This window comes from Berghia stephanieae, chromosome 1 (assembly GCF_034508935.2).
Source record: "Berghia stephanieae isolate SIO BIC M18660-M18661 chromosome 1, UCSD_Bste_1.3, whole genome shotgun sequence".
In the NCBI taxonomy this organism is placed as follows: domain Eukaryota; kingdom Metazoa; phylum Mollusca; class Gastropoda; order Nudibranchia; family Aeolidiidae; genus Berghia; species Berghia stephanieae.
The window spans coordinates 61117502-61133007 of NC_088360.1; the positions used below are offsets into that span (position 1 = coordinate 61117502).

At 37.3% G+C, this 15506-nt stretch overlaps 2 protein-coding genes across 2 annotated transcripts; both read left to right on the forward strand.

Moving 5' to 3' along the window:
- Positions 1-1772: 1772 nt before the first annotated feature.
- LOC144978776 (uncharacterized) lies at positions 1773-15252 on the forward strand. Its single transcript, XM_078925255.1, has 4 exons — positions 1773-1929; positions 2375-3110; positions 12111-12249; positions 15092-15252. Exons 1-3 carry the CDS (start codon positions 1801-1803, stop codon positions 12215-12217), a joined length of 972 nt encoding a protein of 323 aa, XP_078781381.1. The 5' UTR covers positions 1773-1800; the 3' UTR covers positions 12218-12249; positions 15092-15252.
- On the forward strand, positions 3155-5440 carry LOC144963479 (uncharacterized). Its single transcript, XM_078897558.1, has one exon. It carries the CDS (start codon positions 3155-3157, stop codon positions 5267-5269), a length of 2115 nt encoding a protein of 704 aa, XP_078753684.1. The 3' UTR covers positions 5270-5440.
- Positions 15253-15506: the final 254 nt, after the last annotated feature.

Genomic DNA, 15506 nt, shown 5'->3' on the forward strand with positions numbered 1-15506 from the left:
GGTTGTTGAAGATAGAGGAGAGTTTTTACTTTTAATTGATATGTTTTTGCTTTTACTTAGTTATAAAGACTATTTGATATTCTTTCATGAAATCAGTCCACTGAAACTTAAAATGGGCAGGATTTAACCATACTATTAGGTATTCCAAACCGGCCTAGTTTCTGAGTGACAAAATGGTGCCGAGGTGGCAAAAATGGAAATTTCATAGTTTTCAAAAAAATATTTCGTTATGTAAACAAATTACAAATTTAATAAAATTTACATCAATTTAATCAGCGTTAATTGCTCTTTACAGAAAACTGATCTTGTGACTTTGAAATCAAAGTAGTTTCTTTGTTTTCATTAAAACATAGCCCGTACTTCGTCGTTCATAGAGTCATTTTGACCCGAGATTTTTTTCTTCTGAATGAGGGTACCCGCTTCAAATATTGTTTTCTCCCTCATGGATCAACCGATTTTGTTCCGGTTTTTTGTGTTAAACTAAGCATGAATTTTCCTACTTCCTGCCGGTACGTTTTTCTTTCAAATCACTTTGGAACCGGTCGAAGTGACGTTGTGAAGTCGGAGAACGACTAATTTTCAACGAATTTCGTTAAGGGTTGGTTTAAATGTAGTATCACCAACATCGCAAACCATTTAACTACACATCTGTTTCATTTGGATGGATATTTTATCAACCATGATAAAGTTATTTGAACGTTTATGACATGCAGTGACACACACAACGAAGCCTCTTGAGTCACCCATCGGCCATTACAATGGCTGTCCCGCCAAGCGTTGTCTCTCCCTCCGATATGGTCGTTAAAAATCAACAAACTGCCCCTGCATTCGCTGATTCAACTCTACAATCGAATGTAAACCTCATCATATGTAAGTATTTTTTACATTCTGTGTTAATTTTAGTTGAACATTATTTACTTTTAATAATAATCAAGGCTCAGGCTGGTGAAAACGATGTGCCCAGAAGTAAACATTTCTGAGAAAGTTTCCCCCGACGGAGGTTCCTGTCCTATTCTCACAATCTAATCGCTGTGTAATTAACTAGGATTAATATTATTTACAAAATCTTTACTTTTTATACTGTATTCACAATTTCTAACATATGTGTACAAATGAAGTGCCAAATATTTTTGTTTGCTGAAGACCTGAGCCGACGAAAGCAAATGTGGCCCTTGTTCTATTTTTAGAAATGTTACCGTACTGTGATTCTGTCCAAGATTAAATATAGATTGTGCAAAGCGAAGAAGGATAAGTTAAAATTTAAGAGTAAACCGTTGGAATTAAAAACCTTTCTAATGGGACCTTTGTTTCAACCTGAATCTGATTCGCCTGTTAATGTTACGGATCAGTTGAATAATGTGCCTTATCAAACTCAGATCACCATGGCAGTGTTACCAATGGGTGTAAATGCAAGTGGAGTGTGCAGGTTTCCCCATTCCTTGTTTGGGTAGAGAATGTAAACAAATGATACTACAATCGTGTCAGCTGGGAGTCACTGATATTGTTATCAAATGATAATATAATTCAAGTGTCGGTTCAGATGTTTCTTATGTTATGACATGACTTTTGTTAGTTTTGTAGTTTGTTTATAACACTGTGTCCCAAGTGTAAACAATACGGATAATGATATTGATATGTCAGTTGATTTAATGTTAAGTTCATCGAACCTGATTTCATCTGGAAGCAACAAGACAAGTCCTCTTCTTGCAAATATTCTGGTTTATCATTCTTAAATAGACTTGAAATTTATTGAATGATGGTTATTATTTTTTTTTATGAACAGGTGATGATTCATACAATATGCTCAAGAGGCATTTTCTGATGGAGGGGAAAGGACGAAGACCAATCTTGCCAGATGTTGCCCTCAACAATCAATTTCTGTTACAATTGTCATCACTGAAGAATGAAACCAATGAACCGTGGGACACTGTAAGTTTTCAACTGATAGATTGATTTGTTTCTGGCACCATGACTGATTTTATTTTTTCTAAATATTTCGTTTTTCCAGGTTTTATGCTAATCAACCTTTAGCCAATTTCATTTTCTGGTGAAAAAGAGAATTTAACCAGATGACCTGTTTTGGAATGCTGATTATCGGATATTGAGTATTACACAAGTAGAGATTGGAAGAAAAACAGAGATACAATTTAGCATTTAATTATAACTGTAGTGACAAAAGGACAGGGTAGTCACAGAGTTTTTCTGGCAAAATTAATTTCCACCTCCAATGCATGCCTAATTTTAGTAGTAGGCTGATTCAACTAAATGTCTGATCAGTTATTCCAACAGGCCTGCATAGTGAAAGCTGTTAAGGGCAATGGGTTATGTTTTCATTTTTTTATGTATCAATTCATTTGTATAATTTAATCCACAGGTTCTATCGTGGTTTCTGAAGCTATTTCCCAACCAGGATGTCACAGCTGCACAACTACAGTACAGAATCCAAAAGACATCTTCATCATTTGAGTGTCTTTGCCCCGCAGAGCTTTCTGGATTTCTGCAAGGTAGTGTCGATTTTAATGCAGTGCCTGAGGAGCTTCAACAGATTGGATTGAGCCGTGAAGTTCTACTTGGTGACCAATCGCTATATGTGCCGCCTCATGGATATATGCCCACCCTGTCTGTGCTTTTTTCCCTTGAAGCAGTGCGAGTAAAAGAGTGTCTTAGTGAAGCATTCATTGTGAAGTGGATAAACGCTCTTTTGCAGCCTTTTTCAATAACTGTGATTCTGTCCAAGATTAAATATAGATTGTGCAAAGCGAAGAAGGATAAGTTAAAATTTAAGAGTAAACCGTTGGAATTAAAAACCTTTCTAATGGGACCTTTGTTTCAACCTGAATCTGATTCGCCTGTTAATGTTACGGAACTTAGTATTCTTAAGAAGAGCCTCACAACTGAAAGAAGGGCATTAGTGAAAAGTCAAGCCAACTTGCGTGAACAGGAGAGAAATCTTTCGAATCAAATTAATTCTTTACGCAATGAAAATGAAGCTTTGAAAGACAATAAAATTGAACTAATTAAAGACAATCAACTTCTTGAAGCCGAGAGAAATATTTTAAAGAATGGGCTCAATGACATAAAAAAACATCAATGTGATAAAGCATTCAAAAGTAAGTCAGTTCAAACTTGTAATATTGTATGTGACCCAAATGAAATGCGCGAACAGATAAAACAATTAAATGCTGTGATAGCGTCTCATGTGTGTGATATTGAAAATTTAAATTCCAAAATACTTAACCTTCAAAAGGAAAAGCGTTCTGAGCAGAAACAAAAATCACATTACAAGAAGAGGTTAGAAGAAACAGCTGAAGCATTACTTTCTGAGGACGGGGTTTCACTTAAATCAAATAATGTTAATCTCAAGTGTGAAGGGAACAAAAATAACACATATTCAAATGAAATTCACATGACATATATGGCATTACAGGGAGAGGCTGATGTTGCAGCCTCAAAGTGTTCTAAAGTAGTTAATATTATTTCGAAATATCTTTACAAAAAAGAAATACCCATAAAAGATCTCCCCAACACACAAACAGCCTTGAATATTGCTAGTGAAGGTTTTTTTTGGTCTAAAACCCAAGTTGTAGAGAATATTCGAAATTCTGACCACTTCACCCTTGGAACAGATGAAACTTCTAGACAGAAAAGAAAATATTTAGAAAGACATATTGCTTTAGCTAATGGTGGTACATTAAGTCTTGGCTTCACTGAAATTGCTTGTGAAAATGCAGACACATTGTTAGAGAAATCAATCTCACTTTTTGAAGAATTATGTGAAATTTATTGTGCTCAGGATGAAGAAGTCCTTAGAGACGAACTGTTTAAAGAAATTTTAGTCAAGATGAAATGTCTTATGAGTGATAGGGCCTCGGTGATGAAACTTTTCGATAAAAAGTTGGCAAATTACAAAAGAGAAATTTTGGGCACAGATTGCAGCACACATTTTTTATTTTGTAACGCCCATTTTTTGCTAGGCATAACAACAGCTGCCGAGTCTGCTCTAAAGGAAATTGAATTGCAGTTTTCAGATCAGGGTGTAAAATTAGGGAGAGATAAGTTGCCTCAGAAATATTTCAAATTTCAGCAAGTTAGTGAACCCAGTGCACTAAGGTTAATCAGATTAGCTGCAGACGTCTTTGGACCTCGTCCAGATGAGAAGAGTGGGTGCAGGCACGAGTGGATTGTTTACCTTGATTCTGTTGGTGTTACTTCTAAATTTTCAAGCTTTCGATCCAACAGATTCAATAATATTTTCGATAATGCGTCTGCCCTTATATTTCATGTAAACCACATTCTTCATTTTCTTCAACGTAAGGTGTCTCATGACAATTTGAAATTGCAAAGTGTGCTTGATGATATTCAAGATGATAATGTTATGGCCATGGTTTCTGCTCTTGCTAGGATTAACTTTCTATTCAGCTCCCCATATTGGAAATTATTGAATAGCCAAACTAGCTATGGACAATTTCCTCCCTATGTCGCTCTAATGGAGAGTTTCCTAGAAGCTAAATGCCCATCATCTCAGCCAGTTTTTGAACATTTTGTAACTCCATGTTTAGATATAGACATTCAGGAAAGCAAAGTTTTTGTTGACACCTTTCAGTTAATATGTGATAAAAGTATGGATGTTTTACATCGACAACTTTCCGATTTTATCGGAGATGGTATCTTTGCTGGTCATATTGAAGATGAGGTCAAGGCAGTTTTGTTGACTGCGCCTTTATCAAATTTAACAGGGGAACGCCTTTTCGGAGATTTAGACTATGACATTGGGAAGCGTAGGCGTGCTTCTCTTCATTTGAGATCAGCTATTAATATGTTTAAGCATAACAAGACTGGGGAATGGTTGAGTAGGAAGAAGGCCAAGGATGCAAAACATTTGCTATCTGTAGCTAGAAAGAATAGGTCACATGTCCGGTGTCGAAGTAGAGAGCAAGAGAGAGAAGTACGTAGGATAGTGATGGAAAGACTGCTGGAAAATGAAAAGAAAAGTAAAGAGAAAGAGCTACATGAGAGGGAGAGGCATCTACAAATAGTTACTGCTGTGGTGGCTCAGGGTGGCTTATGTACCTGCAAGGAAGATGTTGATAGGCTCGTGGCCGGAGGCAATCGCGTTGAAAATTTGAAGGCGCAGATCAGATACAGGAAGTTTGTCATGAAAGAGGATAATTTGGTTTTATCTGGTAACTTTTCAAGATTGTATGAAAGTTTAATTTCCTTTTTGGAATCTGAATCTCGAAGCCCCCCAAGAAAAAGAGTCAAGCGGTGATATAAGCTAAGAGTAAAGAGAATATAGTCTATAGGGACTTCTCATCTTCGACCACATTGTTTATATTATTTGACCCAAAATTTGATATAACACTTTCCATGGTCAGTTTCATTAATAGTTTTTTTTTCTGAGCTGGTAGTAGTTTAAAGCATTCGAATTTCAAGACATAAATCTCTGAGCTAATTTCATATTATTTTTTCAATATTGCCTAGACATTGATAACTCGCATTTGTCGATTTTCCATGAAAGATAAACACTTGATATTGATAAGCATTTGCCTCTGTCATTGATAACTCTGAATTGTACGTTTGTTGTTTTTCCATGAAATATAGATAAAAACTTGATATATGCTTGTATTTTCATATATTGTACTAAATGGATCAAATGGTATTCAGACAAATTGGGAAGGCTATATTGTTGTGTTTTGAGTTTGGTCAAATTTTTCACAAACATCTTGTTCAAATCCATTCCATTTGTTAATTTTAAATGTTCTTTTGCCTTATATTAATAGACTAGAAAGTGTTGAATGTATTTTGTGTATGTGTATGTAACGGTTAGTAAGTTGTGGCAATTTTTGTATCCGTTGTCGACTTTTTTCATTTTTTAAAACATCATTATCCACATGTGGAGTTCAGTTCATTTGAATGATATTATTTTAGATATATTGCTGTTATTTTGCTATGCAATGAAAGATCATGAATTGACGATAATTTTGATGTATGGTTTGTTACTGTAGCTGTTCTGGTTTGTGAGTGACGTAGTTTTAAATGTACTCGGGATTTGCCAATTTCATAAAGATAATCATAGACACGCTGAATTCAATTAATTTTAACAATGTATTTCCATATATTTTGTTCTTTTCATTATTTGCATTGATAGATTAGAAAATGCTGAACATTTTGATATATGGTTTGTTTGTGTACCTTTGTTAGTTCGAAAATTGTGTTCGTTTTAAAAACGACTGAAATTCCTTAATTCTGCGATTTCTCGCAAAACGTGCATTTTTACCCTTTGTACCACTTTCAGGCGCATATATCTTTTTTTTTTGCTGTATAAAAGTCTTGAAAAAAATTGGAGAGTGACTGTGAATGCAGCTGAGTAGATTGCAAGAGCTATAACCCTGTGCTATTGTTCTGTTTTTTTTATGTGGTTCTAGAAAAATGGCTTGAAGGCCCATATTTCATAAGAATTTGGTCACGACTCAGTTTTTTTGTAATTTTTGTTGAAATATATTTCCGTCAATTGTTATAGCATTTAAGATTTCATTATTTTATTGGTTTCACAATGTGCAATTCTGCATAGGAAAGTTATTTTAAATGAGTATTTGTCACTTTTTTGTTGGTTACTAGCCTCTGAAATAGGCTACATATTTGTATTTGCGAACATGTTCGAAATATTCTAAGTCCGATTTATTTAATAGATTCATAACTTTTTTGTTTTTCAATATAATTTCATGCGGTTTTCTGTGTTGCTCATTGTGTTTTAAAAGCTATCTAAACAAGCAACAACCAAATGGTTGCTTTAAACTTCAATTTTTGGTTTGGAATACCTAATACTATGGGTCACAAAATACGTTATTTTAGTCGAAAAAAACTGAAGATGAAGTTCTCATGCAATTTATGCAGACAAATGGTCACATGACAACATCCCACCAAAATCTAATTTTAGCAAACTTGGTCAAAATTCATCATTTTTAATGTCGCTCCCCCCCTAAGTAAGTGTGTCGCGGAAAGTTGAAGTTTGTATCAATGAAATTGAAAATTGGATGGATATAAACAAATTGAAATTGAATTAAGAAATAACCGAGGTGCTGTGTATAAAGAACTAATCTTGCAGAAATAGTATTAAAATAGATAAAATTGATGTGGCAGGTTGCAAAGCTTCTATTTCTAGTTCCTATGTTCGCATTCTGGGTGCATTTTTTAATAACAATATGTCCATGAACAATTATATCACCAAAACATTGGTCGTATTAGGCAGTGATGCCAAAACTCCGGTTTCACCAGAAAAAACTCCGGTTTCACCAGAAAAAACTCCGGTCTGGAGCAAAAATTCCGGGCTCCGGGCAACTTCCGTCAAATTCCGGGGAGGTCAATTTGTTCCAAGGATACCCCCCCCCCCCCCCTTCCAACCACCACATCATCATCATTACCACTAGTATTACAATCATCATCACTACCACTACTACTACAACCACCACCACCACCACATCATCATCATCACTATCACTACCACCATCACCATTACAACCACCACGACCACATCATCATCACAACCACTACTACTACAACCACCACCACCACCACATCATCAACACTACCACTACTACTACACCACCACCGCCAAATCATCACTACTACTACAACCACCAGCTTCACATCATCACTACCACTACTACTACAACCACCATTATCACATCATCACTACCACTACTACTACAACCACCACTACCACATCACCATCACTACTACTACAACCACCACCACTACATCGTCATTACAACTATTACTACAACCACCACCACCACATCATCATTACCACTACAACCACCACCACCACATCATCACTACCACTACTACTACAACCACCACCATATCATCATTACCACTACTACTACAACCACCACCACCTCCACCACATCATCACGACCACTACTACTGCAACCACCACAACCACATCATCATTACCGCTACTACTACAACCACCTCCACCACCACCACATCTTCACTACCACTACTACTACAACCACCACTAGCACATCATCATCACTACCAATACTACTACAACCACCACCACCACCACATCATCACTACAACTACAATACCACCACCACAGCATCATTACCACTACTACTACAACCACCACCACCACCACATCATCACTACCACTAATACTACTACAACAACCACCACCACATCATCATCACTACCACTAATACTACTACAACCATCACCACATCATCATCACTACCACCACTACTACAACCACCACCATCACCACATCAACATCATTACAACTACTACTTCAACCACCACCACATCATCATCATCACTATCACTACCACCATCACCATTACAACCGCCACGACCACATCATCATCACAACCACTACAACTACAACCACCACCACCACCACATCATCATCACTACCACTACTACTACACCACCACAGCCAAATCATCACTACTACTACAACCACCAGCTTCACATCATCACTACCACTACTACTACAACCACCACTACCACATCATCACGATCTCTACTACTACAACCACCACCACATCATCATCACTACTACTACAACCACCACCACTACATCGTCATTACAACTATTACTACAACCACCACCACCACCACATCATCATTACCACTACAACCACCACCACCACATCATCACTACCACTACTACTACAACCACCACCATATCATCATTACCACTACTACTACAACCACCAACACCACCACCACATCATCACTACCACTACTACTACAACCACCACAACCACATCATCATTACCGCTACTAATACAACCACCTCCACCACCACCACAACTGGGTGGGGATCCTGACCTCCCATAGCGGGCAGGGAGGTACATACTGTGTCTTCTATCCCCTTATATCTGTTTTCCAACATGCTTTCTGTCCTTGTCTTGGAATGAGGTTACTTGGTTTTGTCCTGGCCCTGGTTGGAGTCCTGGCTGGGAGGGAAACAGTTAAATGCATAGTTATTGTTTTGGGAGATGATATTTTTTTCCTTGTAAATCATCTCTCTGTGTTATGTATTATTATATTTGTCATTTTTAATGTATAGTGTAAGCATTTGAGTGTGTTCCTCTTTGTTGGATTTTGTGCTTGTGTCCAGATGAGACTTATAGGTGATCTCAAACTAAGTACATTGGTGGTATGCTCTTGGAATTTACATCTGATCCCTATTTGTTCCCAGTTCCCCTTTGTCTTACTTTCTCTTGAGTGCTTTAATTGTAATTCTAGAACTTTTTACTATCCCATTTTCTTCCTTTTTACTGGCGCTGATATGACCTAAATGTGTTGCAAGCGCCGTAAATCCCTTAAAAACAAAAAAAAACAAAACCACCACCACATCTTCACTACCACTACTACTACAACCACCACTAGCACATCATCATCACTACCACTACTACTACAACCACCACCACAACATCATCATCACTACCACTACTACAACAACCACCACCACAGCATCATTACCACTACTACTACAACCACCACCACCACCACATCATCACTACCACTAATACTACTACAACAACCACCACCACATCATCATCACTACCACTAATACTACTACAACCATCACCACATCATCATCACTACCACCACTACTACAACCACCACCACATCATCACTACCACCACTACTACAAGTACCACCATCACCTCATCTTCATCACTACTACTACTACTACAACCACCACTACCACATCATCATCATCACTACCACTGCTACTGCAACCACTACATCATCATCATCATTACTACTACTGCTACTGCTACTACTTCTGCTACTACTACTACTGCTACTACTACTACTACTACTACTACTACTACTACTACTACTACTATACTAAAACAACAACCACTACAACATCATCATCACTACCATATGTACTACAACCACCATCACCACCACATCAACATCACTACCACCACTACTACAACCACCACCACATCATTATCATCACGACCACAACTACTACAACCACTATACCACTAGCACATCATCATCACTACCACTACTACTACAACCACCACATCACTACCACTACAACTACAATACCACCACCACATCATCATTACCACTACTACTACAACCACCACCACCACATCATCATCACTACCACTAATACTACTACAACCATCACCACACATCATCACTACCACCACTACTACAACCACCATCACCACTACATCATCATCATCACTACCACTACTACTACAAGTACCACCATCACCTCATCTTCATCACTACCACCACCACTACTACTACAACCACCACCACATCATCATCATCACTACTACTGCTACTACAACCACCACATCATCATTATCACTACTGCTACTGCTACTACTTCTGCTACTGCTACTACTACTACTACTACTACTACTACTACTACTACTACTACTACTACTACTACTATACTAAAACAACAATCACTACAACATCATCATCACTACCACTACTACTAAAACCACCAGCACCACATCATCATCACGACCAGTACTACTACAACCACCACCACCACATCATCATTACCACTACTACTACAACCACCACTACCACATCATCATCACTACCATTTGTACTACAACCACCATCACCACCAGATCAACATCACTACCACCACTACTACAACCACCACCACATCATTATCATCTCGACCACAACTACTACAACTACTATACCACCACCACATCATCATACTACTACTACTTCAACCAGCACCACCACCATATCATCATCACTACCACTATACATCAACCACCACCACCACCATATCATCATCACTACCACTACAACTACAACATCAACCACTATCATATCTTCATCATCTCTACCACTATTACTACAACCACCAATACCACATCATCCTCACTACCACCAGTACTACAATCTCTACCATTAGGTTTTGGCGCTTTACTTCATTTGAAATAAGGAAACTTTGGGTTTGTAATTTGCAATGTGTTTATGTATCATAATATACACTGTAATTCTAATCAGTTATCTATTTAGAACTATACAATATGTAAACACAATGCCAGATAGCGTTCCAATTCCTTTTTTTTTTTTGTGCGCTGAAATTCCTCTTTCGGCATTGAAATTCCTACGAGTGGTGGCTGAAACTCCTGTGAGCGAAATTTAAAGTTGGCGTCTCTGTATTAGGTCTTTGATTGACACTGAAATCACTAAAACTAAAACGCTTGTCACTTCTTTTATTCTTAGTTGACCTGACTATTGCAATGTGCTGCTCATTGGTTGTCCCAATAACAATATTCAAAGATTGCAGAATGTTCAGAACAGGGCGGCTAGATTGGTGATGTTATCAAAACGTGACGATCCTATCTCCCCTGTTCTGGAAATTCTTCATTGGATGCTGGTGAAGCAGCGCATTGAGTTCAAGATTTTATGTTTTTGTTATAACTCCTTTCATGGCCTGACACCATCCTATCTAAATGATCTTGTATCATTATACACCTTGTAGATCGCTAAGATCTAATAGTATGCTTCTTCTGACAGAGGTACCCTCTAAGTCTTTGTTTCACAACAAATCCTTCAGAGTGACTGCGCCCAGATCGTGGAATTCTCTTTCTTATAATACTAAGAATAGTGAAAATTTAGAAACCTTTAAACAGAAAATGAAAACTGAATTATTTAGAAGAGCTTGCGTATGTGGACGCGGAAAAGTTTCAGTATGTGGATGTACAGGTGCATGTGTGTAAGCCTGTAGTGTGAATGCTAGTTTATATTGTAAAGCGCCATAGAGCACTTGTCAGTGAATTAATGGGCGCGATTTAAGTATATTATATTATTATTATTATCAATGATAGTTTTTTTTAAAATCATCTCTGTTGCTCTGAAAATGGGGGTTAGTGCAGTAAAAATAGGGCTTAAAGCAATGGTTCAGGTTTTTCCTCCTTTTTCTCTTTTTGTCACCATTAGCACTGAGTAATAGCTGATTATATTATGAGCCTAATGCCAGATTCGTTTTTAAAAAAAAATTCCATGAGGTGTTGTCAAAGATTGAATAAACTTTTTTTTTTACATTATCTGAAGTCACTGCTGATTGACATGTATATTTTTTTCAGGAGCCTTCAGACTCATGCATCTGTACCAGAGGATCAACGTAAAGTCTTGGGCATCTCTGACAACTTTATTAGGTTGTCAGTTGGTATTGAGGACATTGAAGACCTAATTAAAGACCTGGATACAGCTCTGAGAGCTGCTGTAGGTTTTATTATTTTCTTTCATGTGTATAATTTTCATCTTAGTCAAATTCCATCGGAGTTGCATAACTACTTATGTCTTCAATAGTGTCTGACTTAATAAGAATAAGTTTTTACCCATCTAGTTTACTGGTTACAGTCCTTGCCTTGTCCTCCTTTTCCCCCAGATGCTGATTTAAATTGTTTCTTTTTAATGAGTATATAGGCAATTCTGTCTATCTACTAGCCTGTGGGACAGCCGTGCTTAGGATGGTAATCTTTCCTGTCTCCATCGATGCTAAATTGCGAGCATAAGCCGGTGGACCGGCCTTTTATCAAGCCAAAATACAGTCTGCCGGTTTTTCCGTTTGCCCCGATAGGGCCTATTTTTTTTTACAGTTACCGGAGCGATATGGGTATTTTAGGGGGGGGGGGTAAAGATCACATAATTTCCGACCATTTCCAATACATATTTGGAGATGAAATTTCAAAGTTGGCAGGGTAACTTATTAACATGTACTCTCTATTTTCTAATTTTAGTTGTCTAGCATAAGTACTTTTCTCGTTGGACATTGAAAAATCACCCCATCTATCTAAAACTAGAACCCCTCACCCCACTACTACTACAACCACCACTAAATCAGCAAAATTTCCACTACTACTGCTACAACCACCTCATCATCAGCACTAGCACCACCACTACAACCTCCACCATCGCCATTATTACCTCCACCAATACTACAACCAACACCACCACATCATCGTCATTATCACTACTGCAATCACACCACATCATCATCACCACCACCACTGCTGCAACCACCAACGCCATCACATCATCATCACTACCACCACTACTACAACCACCACCGCCACCATATCATTATCACTATCACCATTATTATAACCACTACCACCATCATCACAAACACAATTACTACAACGATCATCATCATCATCATCATGATCAATACCACAACACTAATACTACCACCACATCATTATTATCACTACTACCACCACAACCACCACATCATAACTACGACTTTTTTACTACAACCAGTACAACATCTCTACCACCACTACTACAACCAATACATGATCATTATCTCTACTACCTGGGTGGGGATCCTGACCTCCCATAGCGGGCAGGGAGGTACATACTGTGTCTTCTATCCCCTTATATCTGTTTTCCAACATGCTTTCTGTCTTTGTCTTGGAATGAGGTTACTTGGTTTTGTCCTGGCCCTGGTTGGAGTCCTGGCTGGGAGGGAAACAGTCAAATGCATAGTTATTGTTTTGGGAGATGATATTTTTTTCCTTGTAAATCATCTCTCTGTTATGTATTATTATATTTGTTATTTTTAATGTATAATATAAGCATTTGAGTGTATTCCTCTTCGTTGGATTTTGTGCTTGTGTCCGGATGAGACTTATAGGTGATCTCAAACTAAGTACATTGGTGGTATGCTCTTGGAATCTACATCTGATCCCTATTTCTTCCTAGTTCCCCTTTGTCTTACTTTTTCTTGGGTGCTTTAATTGTAATTCTATAATTTTTTACGATCCCATTTTCTTCCTTTTTACTGGCGCTGATATAATCTAAATGTGTTGCAAGCGCCGTAAAACCCTTAAAAACAAACAATCTCTACTACCAGTACCACAATCACCATTATTTCAACATCATAATTATCTCTACCACCTACAGAGCTATTTGTATATATTTTTATTAGACATTATCTGATTTAGGAGTTGTGTTGGATATGAAGAGGAAGAAGAAAAAAAAAAGGAAAGTCTATGTGGTTGTTATCATTCTGTCTACATCAAAGTATTATACTATCAGAATAAAGATCGTATTTCGTATACAGCAATTCCTGTTTCCCCTTTGAAATTCTCTTGCTCTTGGCTAGTGTATTTAGTATTTAAAAATTGTAATTTGTTTGCAGGCTTTTTTGTGTGGTCAGAAATTTCTGCAGGTGTTTCAATACTTTGGTGCTAGCATCCATGTATCTCTCAGCTCAGGGTCATATGCTTTGTATTCCTCGGATCTGTAGCTCTGATCCACTGCGTGGATAGACGTATGAGGGATATTTATCTCCATCATGACAATAACCAATCCACATTTAGTCATTTATAAGATTAGAATATTGGGGTTACTTGCCATTTGAAGAACTGGGTGGGGTTCCTACCTCCCATAGCGGGCAGGGAGGTACTTGCTGTGTCTTCTATCCCCGTATATCTGTTTTCCAACTTGCTTTCTGTCTTTGTCTTGGTGTGAGATTGCTCGGTTTTGTCCCGACCCTGGCCGGAGTCCTTGACTGGGAGGGAAACAGTCAAATGCATAGTTATTGTTTTGGGAGATGATATTTTTTTCCTTGTAAATCATCTCTCTGTTATGTGTTATTATATTGTTATTTTTAATGTATAATGCAAGCATTTGAGTGTGTTCCTCTTTGTTGGATTTTGTGCTTGTGTCTGGATGAGACTTATAGGTGATCTCAAACTAAGTGCATTGGTGGTATGCTCTTGGAATCTACATCTGATTCCTATTTGTTCCCAGTTCCCCTATGTCTTACTTTTTCTTGGGTGCTTTAATTGTAATTCTAGAACTTTTTACTATCCCATTTTTTTCCTTTTTACTGGCGCTGATATGACCTTAATGTGTTGCAAGCGCCGTAAAACCCTTAAAAACAAAAACAAACCATTTGAAGAAGAAAATCCTGGTGGGAGTACCAGAACTTATTTTTGTGTTACGATTACTAATGCCTTCTGACTTCCTTGTCAATATTTCTTTCTGCCATTTTTCTTGGAACAGTTTTTTATATAGTAATACGTCTAGTGATGGAGTGTCTTCTTCCTTTCAGGTCAAGTGTTGACAACACAGCAAAAGAATCGCAAGGGAGAGAGCTAAAGATGATATATTTAGCTAACTGCATTTTGTTCATGATATTGTACTCAAGATTTAGGACTAGATCAATCAATGACAATGTGATGATATAGCATAATAAATGAAATCTTAAATGATTGTTTGACTTCTTTTTCTTTTCCTGTTATAAAACAAAACATCTTTTATTAACAGGGATTTTTTATTATCGGAAAATAATTACTATTTTGTTGAAATTGTTTGTATTGCTATATGGATTTTTGGTATAAAATCATTTTTTAAAATTATTTTTTGTCTCATATGATCTCTCCATTACGGTAACAGCTTTAATTTCTGAACTTCTGATAAGAGGGACGTTTCAAATCTCATTTCTTTGGAGATCTTGCATGGTTTTT

What these genes read in the sequence shown, in the direction of transcription:
- LOC144963479 (XM_078897558.1), top strand. Translation starts at nt 3,155, where the DNA reads ATGCGCGAACAGATAAAACAATTAAATGCTGTGATAGCGTCTCATGTG.
- LOC144978776 (XM_078925255.1), top strand. Translation starts at nt 1,801, where the DNA reads ATGCTCAAGAGGCATTTTCTGATGGAGGGGAAAGGACGAAGACCAATC. An exon ending in CCAATGAACCGTGGGACACT is followed by an intron (nt 1,930 to 2,374) that starts GTAAGTTTTCAA and finishes TTTAATCCACAG; the next exon opens with GTTCTATCGTGGTTTCTGAA. An exon ending in ATGTGATAAAGCATTCAAAA is followed by an intron (nt 3,111 to 12,110) that starts GTAAGTCAGTTC and finishes TATTTTTTTCAG; the next exon opens with GAGCCTTCAGACTCATGCAT.